At 41.1% G+C, this 10,368-nt stretch overlaps 1 protein-coding gene across 1 annotated transcript in view; it reads right to left on the bottom strand.

Annotated features, from left to right (window-relative positions):
- Positions 1–7,917: 7,917 nt before the first annotated feature.
- LOC106513233 (tetratricopeptide repeat protein 27) overlaps positions 7,918–10,368 on the bottom strand; it is a gene marked incomplete at its 5' end in the record, with an annotated part of 90,006 nt that continues 87,555 nt past the window's right edge. The window contains 2 exon segments of the mRNA XM_014001989.1: positions 7,918–8,189; positions 8,270–8,370. Of these exon segments, the coding sequence (XP_013857443.1) occupies positions 8,064–8,189; positions 8,270–8,370 (227 nt within the window).

Raw genomic sequence — 10,368 nt, 5'->3', positions numbered from 1 at the left:
ATGAGCTCCTGAGCTTTATAAGGCCTTCTCTGAGTGCTGCTCTTTGCTGGAGCAACACACTATGATGGTTAGTGTCTCAGCCGCTCATGTAGTCTGTTTACCTGAGTTTTCCTGACGTTCTCTCTGTGTATTTGTGAAGATTCACTAGACGATAACAAGTCTGCCCCCCCTTGAGCTTCTCTGTGGAAGACCTTCAGCCTGCTGCTGCATGTTAACCTTACCTGGAACTAGCTCCTGAATCTGTCCTCTTTTCTGTGCTGTTTGCCTCCTGGAGTTATGTAAGAAAACAAACCAACTAACAAACCAGTTCCCCTGAAAACAATACTTACCTGCTCCTTCCCTTCCAGCTTGAACTGGACCTTCACCTCCACCTAGTACGTCGTGCTGGAGCAGAGGTGGGCAACAAGGGCTGCAGCCCTGCATGTTTTACTTGTTCCTCTGCTCCAACACACCTGATTTGAATGAAAGGTGATTATCAGGCTTTCTTCAGAACTTGGAGGTAATTCACTGACTGAATGCAGGGCTGCAGTTAATGCCTTCTCAGAATGGTCTGTACTTCTCATCCAACCACCATTGAATTCACTCTATTTAGGTGGTGCAATTTATCTTAGTGGATTTTTTTTCCTAATTAACTTTTTTAATGTAGGTAGGGAGTAGAAAATACAGAAAACTGTGTGAAAATGTAAGAAGTAGAAGTTAAAAAGTAGACTGACAAGAATATTTAGGTATAGATAACCAAAATGTCTACTTAAGTACAGTAAGAAAGTATTTGTACTTATATACTTTACAACTCTGAGAACTGGACATGGTGTAATGCTCACCTGATGCTGGAGACTGACAGATTAACGAGAAGGATGCAGATGAGCCTTAATGGAATGAGGAACAGGTGTAGGTGGGCATGGTAGGACAGAGGAGCAGACAGCAGACACTCGCCAGTCACCAATTACTTATAGTTCCACTAATCAAACACAACCTTAAAGAAATGTTCTGTCAAATATGTAGTAACATGCACTGGTGACAGTTGTTAACTATCAGAAAGCACAGAGTGTGGAGACATATCCAAACTCTTCGTTCGGTTTCAGCTCAGTTGATTTGTTTTCAAACAAGGATTCAGAAAATAAAAGTCCATCTGTGGAGAATCTGATGTTTTGGCTGCATGGGAGGAGCCTCCACTACTCACCTGTTCTTAATGAGACCACTGGTATTTAATCAACCATTCTTCACTGGAACATTCTGTTGACTTTGGTCAACATTAGTGACAGCTGCTAGACTGGGTTTGTAATCTTTTTGAGTAATCTTGTTTTTGCTTGTGTTTCAAAGACCTGTTTCTCCTGAGTTGCTGAATTTACCCAATACTTACCTTTTATTATAGTCCATGTGAAGTCTCTGTCGCTGTGTCAGTTGAACTGTTTCGGGTAACCCGATACCATCCACTCACCCACTTATTTTCATTTGTTTATCTGACACTGGGTTGTGGAGGTAACGGTGTTTAAAAAAATCTTTCCCAGCAACCCTCTCCTGGAGGATCCCAGGATGTACCGGYCAGAGAGGATAAATAATGCCTTCACATGTCCAAACTCATTGACATTCATTGTATCTGAGCACCAAATTTTCCTTTTCAAAGCTGGAAATTAAAGTTATTTTTGTCCCATCCATCCATTTTCTGTACACGCTTCTTCCTTTTCAGGGTTGCGTGGGTCACTGGTGCCCATATCCAGCAGTCACAGTGCGAGGGGCGGGGTACACCCTGGATAGGTTGCAGGTCCATCACAGAGACCCACATAGAGACAAACGAGACAAACAACCATTCACTCTCTCACTCACACCTAGGGACAATGTAGAGTTATCAGTTAACCTAACAGTCATGTTTTTGGTCTGTGGGAGGAAGCCGGAGTACCCGGAGAGAACCCACGCATGCACGGAGAGAACATGCAAACTCTACCCAGAAAGGTCCCCGGGACCGGGATTTGAACCGGTGACCTTCTTGCTGAGAGGCATCAGCTCTACCAACTGAGCCACCGTGCCACCTATTTTTGTCCCATCTCCTATAAAATACTGTAAACACACTTAAACAATATGATAATTAGATGGTTCTGCCAGTTCAGGAATTACTTTTAGTTCATCTTATTTTTGCAGAGTGATTGCTTGAGCCTCACTTTCTAGTCTGCCTTTCTTGTCCGCCTGTCTTGCTGGGAGGGCTGAAGTTCATACGTTAAAATGTTGGCATTTTGTTGTCTTAGATTTCTAGAAATAGACGTCTGAAATTATTGTAATAGAAATAATTTTTCATACTTACGTTGATTACACAAGAGTTTAGTAGTTCATATACTGTATATAAAAGTGATGTCTGAGCAGGATTTTGTTGTCCAGCTGTCATCAGAGCRGATGGGAATCCCACAGGAGAAGCTGGTAGAGACAGGGTTACGGTGTCTCTGTTCCTGCTGCTGTCACAAGCTTGAAAAAGATGAGCATGTATGCAACACATCACTAGAGAGTTTTTCCTTATGTTTCTTTTTTCAGGAACATGTTTCCCTTGCTGATCCTGTTGGGAGCTTTCCCCACAGAACCTATCCCTGTTGCCTGTTGTTTTTGTCAACCAGCATGTCTCCTCTGCTCCCCAGCAGAGCTCATAACAAGATGGGTTAGGACAGTAATAAAAGAACAGATCTCAATAAGAATTCTCAGTCAAAATCAAACAAGACAAATTTCTCAAAATGTTCACAGGAGAGCATTCAGCATCTTGAGTGTTGACCAAAATATAAAGGAACCAAAAATTGGAACTATTAGCTCTACATTAGCTTCTCAATTGGTGTTAACAGGTTCTAGCATTTGATACCTTGYGAATACCCACTGCTCTTAAGGTTAGATTAGACTGAGGTTTGTAGGGAATTTAGGTCAGGGATAGGCTTTAGAATTTAATGAAAAATGAATTGAAGTCAATAGAAAGCTCCTGTGATGATAGAAAGACGTGAAATTCAAATACGGCTCCGGAGTGTTGGGAGACCAGGTTTTCCAGAGAGTCTCAGGGACTGTTTTGATATCTATTTAATAACTGATTAGCTCACATAACATTGGAGACCTTGTTGAACCAGAGAGGTCTACTTCACGTCATTGTAACTACATTTTAAAGTTTTCTGGACTCAACTTAGACTCCCAAGTGATGTAGATGGGTGTGGTCAGTCAGTAGACATGTTTTTAGCGGCCAAGCAAACCAAACTCTAAACACATTTTTTATGAATAAAAAAAAGGCAGTTTTATAAAACATCAGTTTACTCTGTGTGAAAGACTGTTTAGCACAAAGTAGACATTCCATCTGAATGTGGCTCTGTTTAAGCTCTGCTGTAAAATGAAAGATAAGACCCACACACAGATTTGAAAAGAGAGACTTCTATTGTTGTTGGTGCTGAATGAGGTGGCCATGCTGTCTGTTGACCAGTGTTGTACAATCACAGTATTCTCCAGTTAGGTTCTAATAACCACTTCATAGCAGGACTAAAGCCTCTGCATGGTCCATCTGAACCCATGAAATCTGCTCTCACTGATGTACTGCAGACATGACAAGTTGTACAAATTGTCTGTAAAATACACTGATTTTCCTTCATTATGCAGGTATACAGATGTATAGGGCAATCATTTTTTCCCCAAAACTTTCCTTCAAATCAAAGAGCCTGCAGGCTGTAAGGAAATAATTTTGCTACCTCCATGCAATTATCTGTGCCACAACCTCTCTCCAAGCACAACACCCTTGCTAAACTCTGTAGCTAAGCTACTACAGATTAAATTTTTTTTGAGAAAATTACAAATTTACCAGGATCAATGTACAGGTAAATGTCTAAAGGGGTTGACGTGTCGTGTGATGAAAGTTTTGAAAATTTTGTTCTCAGTCTCGTGTGGCCTGCCCCATTCTTGGCACAATATGAAACTGTTGTGTGATTGGTCAGAGCTTTGTTGGTGTATTTGTTTAGGCTGAAAGGCACTCGGACAGCAATGGTGCCATTTCGCTTCAAATATGTTGCTTCGAGATGCCGACTCTTGTTTGTTCAAACAGCATGGATAGTTTTGAGTGGCAGTTGTCTGAGGCAGTCAGAAAACACGTCCATCTATACGACTCTGTCAGACTCTTCAAAAGACAGTCAAATGTCCAAAATCTCACAGATGGAGAGAGCACAGACGCCGTGCGCAGAGGAGTCGATCTGATGAAAAGTGTGGCGCTCWATTCATGACAGATTTGTGGCCAAACGACAGGGTGGAGTCTCCAGTGGGAAGAACCCCATGTTGTGACGTGTACAGCAGGGGGAGAGGTTTCATAGCGCTTGTGTCTCACAGACTCTGACAGGTGTCTAGAAAACAAATGTTGACCAACCATGCGACAGCTTGGCTTCAGATGGTGCATGCTGAGCCCTCAATAGTTCTTATAACCTACAGAAAGTCCTTAGAACACAATCAAGGGGTGCTGCAGCACCCACTGCATCCCTACTTTCCCTGGTCTTGCATGCTGATGTGTTTTGGACTATTAGTTGTGTTTTCTGCTGGAAGATCTTGTCGCATGCTGAGCCATATCCAGCCTGTTGTTTGTTTGTTTTTTCATCTTGTAAAGTAATAAAAGGTCATGACGAAGACAAAGCTGCAGAGTCATAAGAAATAAAAACCATGACACCAGATTTTTTTCCAGCCATAGTCTTAGCCTTGGAGATGAACGAGTTGTTGGTTCAGTGTTAGAGAGGTTTGGTTGAAGCTTCAGCCGTGTGTCAGAGTCCAGCTGAGAACTGGTCTGAAGGGTCATCTGTTCCACCACCGCTGCTATTTCTGACCACTGATGTCATCTGAGATTATTTTGGTTTCCTGAGAAAGTTTCAAGTCAAACACTTCCTGCACCCTGAGACTATCCGGAAGAATGTGTGTTTATTTGCTGATTCATGCGAGCTGGATGCTGGCAGCACTCCCTGCAGCTGGATTTAGAACCTTGAGCCCTGACTGGAAGCAGAACCCAGGACGTACTGTGTCCTGACTTTCTAGGGAAACGCGGGCGGAGGAGCAGAAAGAGATGGCAGTACTCCGAGAAGGTCCGAGGCCTCGGTACGTCATCAGTGAGGCAATGTTTTCAGATCTGGGCAGGGAGTTGATTCATTCACTCAGCCAGGAGGCAGGTCATTCACACAGAGCTGGCTCTGAATTAGAACAAACGTTCATAAAGCAGCAACAGATGTGGTGAAGGATACAACAAATGTTTTATTCAGAGGGGCAGATAAAGTGGCCAAATTGTTCCTCTCCTTTTCCCCTCACAGGATTTCAAATTTCGATTAATCTCACCACAGAAGTTTTCCACTTTGCTTCGGCTCGTTCTAAATGAGTCCAGAGAAGGCGGTTGTGTTTCTTCACATTCAAATATGGCTTCTTCTTTACATGATAGAGCTTTAACAAGCATTTGTGGAAGACATATAGAACTCTTATTTACTCTATTTGAACCCACCTGTTGTGTAATTGAATCAGAAGACATTTAGGCCTCCCTGTTATCTCCTTGACCTTAACGATGCATCTGGTCTTTGGTGTAATGGGAGTTCTGGTGTCCGACACACTCTGAGGAACACCAGGAATTTCTGCACAGTACAGGCGAAGCTGTGTTTGGCTTTATTAGTGCTGTCCGTCTGGGTGATGACAGAACAGCAGCGAATCACTCTGATGGGCTGAAGGAAACTAAAGCACATTAAGAAGCCGGGTCACTTGTGCCGTCTGTGAGTGATATGATGTGGTGATGAACGAAACTTGGGCTTAATGAGCCTTACCTGAGTGTCACACTGTTACTAAAGCTGTGAAGACACCTGACGGTACGAAGCTGCAGCTTTTCGGTCCTCCCTTATAAAACGGCTGCTGCATAAATAACTTTTGTGTAACTTWATCGGAAAGCAAGTCCCTGCCATCCTTATCAGTCTGCTGCCATGGTCTTTACTTTAAACCTCGGGCTCTGGATGCTCAGATAACACGATCCGGCTTAATAAAAGACAAGCTTTGTTGTAATAAAAAAAAACTAGAGATAAAAAAATAAAAAAATAGGGCATTAGGAGTTCAAGGTCGTTTTCCTGCTGGTGGAGGAAACAAATGCAGGGGGAGATCTCAGGATCCTCCCAGCACACACTGCAGGCAAACAGGATGAGGGAATGCACTTTTGTGCACCTTTAGCTACTGATGTGCTGAAAAATCAGAGCACATCCTTTACTTTTCATTACAGCGTTTTCAAACATAAAGTGTGGGTGTTGTTTAGAACTGAGTGCAACACTAAAACAGGACAAAAAGGTTCCATATTGAAGCCTGACAGGAAAGAAAAGTGATCGGTTTTACTCCACATCTCCAAAGTCCACTGAAAGAAAACTGAGGCGTGTTCCCTCTATTTCAGATGTTGCTAAACTTCTTTTGAATTTGTGAATTTTCTTTGTGGTGTGTGATTATTTAAATGAATTATAACTTGACAAAAAAATGAAAAAGTTGAAACCTACATCCAGGGGTGGAGATAAGACCTTTTTTGCACGGAGTGGCACCGGGCACACAAAGAAAAGCAATCTGGATTAGAAAATTCAAAATGGCCACCACAGCTAATCTCAAATGGCTTTAAATCAGCTGWTTTAAGAAATATTGAGCTGAAATTTTGTGTGATCATAGCGAAGAATGATCTGAAAAGATGAATAGTCACAACTTTTATTCAGCCACTTGTAGACAAAGCTGGAGATTCGTGTAGAAGTAGCTGAAAACACTCTTTACCAAATTCTAAATGCTAATCAATAATTCAAGATGGCCAYTACAGCTAACTTTAAATCGCTATAATTCAGCTAAGACTTGATCAGAGGAAATTTGTTGTGGAGTACCTAATAACCACATGCCAATTGCTGATGCTAACCCCTAATGCTAATTTTACAAAGAGCTATAATTCAGCAATTTCAAACATACTCAGCTGAAATTTTATACTGTATACAGCAGTATCAGAGAACTATCTTTAACAAAACCTAAGTGCATATACAAAATCCAAGGTCCCCACCCACTTATCGATTATTTGGGGGAGGCAGGTGCCAGGGATGACACTTGCCTAGTTGGTCACCCCTGTAACTTCGCCCCTGCCTACATCCATTTAGTTTCTCTGCTTGACAATTCATTGTCGAAGTTGTTAGTAGATGTCATTAAAAAAAAAAAAAATCAAAAATAAACTTTGTTTGCTATTCAGCCAGTATTTCATTTCTATCACTCTTGGTGCAGCTTTGTGGCTGAATCTTTAACCCTGTGATGACTTTCAGTAATGACAGGCTCACATTAGCTTTGTCCTTTCTACAAATTCACTCAAATTCTTGAAATCTTTTGATGCGATTATGATCTGTAGGTGATGGAATGCTCAGTCTTCCCAGTTTTCAGCAAGGAYTATTATTCTGAAAAATTTTCTACAATTTTTAGATCATTTTTTTCTCTGACAGGTAAACCTCTGCCCCCTTTTTCCTTCTGACTGAGTTTCTCTAATAGGCAGCAGGTCAGTAAGAGGACTGGGCATAAAAAAATGCATTTTAAACTAATTAGCTGCAAAATGCTCCTCCTTCTGTTTCTTATAGGTACAACTTACTTTGAGAATCTATAGCTGCTTCTGTTCACACCTATTTCTGACGTATTGTTGCCACACAACTGAAGATGACATTTTTCTCCCTTTAAAGTATTATTTCACAGATCAAACATTTTCTTTACTGTGYTCTGTTGAGAATAAAATTTGTGTTTTAGATTTGCAAATAATTGCATTTTATACACTGTCCCAACTTCTTTGGAGTCAGGGTTGTACGATAAAAACTGTTGGACTGAGTCTAACATGAAGGTTGTTTAATGACTCCAATAAAATTCAACTTCCAAAATAAACAATAACAAAAAAAATTAATAATCCAAAAAGCAGCATTTAACTGTTAAGATATTTTACTTCTTGATGTTTTACAGTTATTGTTGATATTTTATTGTAAATATAAAAAACTTCATGATTACAGATATGCTTAGGACTGATGGAGAGTCAACATGTAAGTGAGAACAGGGGTTTCTGGGTGGGGTCACTGGGATTGGTTGCGCAGCTTCCCGCTCAGCTCCTGCAGCTCGGCGATGAGCCGCTCCAGAGCAGCGACGCCATCCTGCAGCTCAGCATGGACCTGACCTGTGGCYACATCTGTGTGCATTTGCTGGAAAAAAAAAAGATGCAGGACATGAGAGAAGAGTTTGTAACAATGAATCTAATAAATGTTCCACTGTTTTGACGCACCTTAGCTTTAGTGGTCAGACTCCTGAGGCTGAGGCGGGCGGAGGACAGCATCTGAAGAGCTTCTGATGGATGACTCTTTCTCTCGCTGCAGCTAATTGTCACTAAAAAAACAAAAGGACAGATTCAGAGATTAAAAACCCCAAACTGTGAATGCACAAACTGTCATCACTGCAAGTCCATTCCTTTCTTCTCAATCTAAACTTAACTTGAACCAAACAAAGGCTCACTGATGATTTATACCTGTGTTTTTATTATACACCACAGCAGCGTGCTCCAGCAGAGTCCAAAACACATTGTGCAAGGCAGAAGGGAAGAAGAAAACATGCACTGGTAGCAGCTTTAAAAAAAATCTATAAGACTTCCTGGCATTTCTTTTTCTTTCTGTTCATTCAACAAAGGCCAAAAGTTAATGTTTTATCAGGATCTTTTTTCAGAACTTTATTAAAACAGATCATAAACATCAGAACCACGACCTAAATGAGAAACTTTCTGTCAGACCCTCAGATGTTTTCTTTTCTTTCTGACAACAAAAACAAAAAATGGTGAGAATGAGAGCAGCTTTGTTTAGAATTTGATTGTATTAAAAACAAAAAAATATGAAGCATTAACTCTTTTTCAGAAAATTCAAAAACTTCGAGTGAGCGTAAAAACTTTTTTGCTAAATTGAGGATTTTCTAATGTGATCTTTCAAAATGCGTATAAAAAACGTTGAGGGGAACACAGCTTACTCAGAGCTGATGACCTTTCTGTGAACAAAACTGCTTTTATATTCCAAGGTATGCAGAACAGARTCTGAGTGCAGCCATTACAAATATCTTTAGGAATWGTTTCTGTTTTTAAGTAGCCTTCCAGCCTTTTTTCTGGTAACTTCTGAAGCACAGAGGATGTCTGAGAAGAATGCAAAGGAAATGTGAGATCGTGCAATAATCCAGTGATAAATGTGGAAGTCTGACCAAATTAATTTATTGTGTGGGAGATGGACTGGAAACAACAGCTGAAGCTGCATCGTTCTTGTCTCTGTTTTAGTCTGTTTTTCAAAATAAAACCATGATTTCCATGTATGCTGCATGTTGTCATCTGCTTCCCAAAAAGAATGATACATTTTGACAGCATGTATGTATAAATATATAAATATATTTATATTTATGAATGTAGTTAGAATTTTGACTAAATGTAGTCTGCCTTTGAATTATTTTGAAAATACGGATGTTGTGCTCGTTCCTTTTCCTGTTGGTGTGATGTTATCTTTATATGTTGACGCCACACTTGATCCACCAGATTGGATGTAATTTTGGCTGATGGCCGCGATGCAGACACAGTGTAAATGCTCTCATCAATTATAATGGGTGCGTTTTTACTGTGGAGGTYGGAGCGGACGCAGTGTAAATGGGAGGTTAGATGATTTCTTTTACTGATGTATGCTTTTTGAAATGAAGATGATTTGGATCACTTATTAACATTGTTAATGGCACTGTTTGGCCTAGACATTTGTGGCTGTAGCCCTGGAACTGAAGAAAGAACAAATTAAGCTATTAAATAAAAATGTTTTTATGATATTTACCTAAAAACACAATCAGACTAACTGCTTCATATTATGCATGAAGTGTCAGAGTTCTCTAAATGAAGCAACAAGTTATAAAACCAACAGGAGCAGATGAATTTCTGTTGATGGATGGGTTAAATAAATCTCTCCTGGCAGTATCAGCCTGCCTCGGGGAAACGAGCAGGTCACGTCTGTATCTGCCTGTTGAACTGGTCAACGCGTCCCCCCCCCCATGGAAGGAAGCCCAGCTGTTTCCTGCCTCCTCCTCCCCCCTGGCAGCGCTGCCCGTCTCTGCCTGAGCTGTGACTGGAAAGATCAACCAGTGGTTATTCGTCTACCTTATCAGTCCTCTGCTTTCTAGTCTTTTGGAGTCTGGTCACATGTCGGGTCCAGGACCTGCTCAGAGGGTCCAGTGTGGCGCGCAAACCTGCTTTAGCAACTGTTTCACTTGTTAAGATTCATTCAGAAGGAGTGAAGGAAAACAGAGCAGCAGGGAGGGGGATGAAGCGCGCGCACACACACACACACACACACACACACACACACACACACACAC

This window comes from Austrofundulus limnaeus, unplaced genomic scaffold (genome assembly GCF_001266775.1).
Source record: "Austrofundulus limnaeus strain Quisiro unplaced genomic scaffold, Austrofundulus_limnaeus-1.0 Scaffold0, whole genome shotgun sequence".
In the NCBI taxonomy this organism is placed as follows: Eukaryota; Metazoa; Chordata; class Actinopteri; order Cyprinodontiformes; family Rivulidae; genus Austrofundulus; species Austrofundulus limnaeus.
This window is presented reverse-complemented; position numbering and strand designations above follow the sequence as displayed.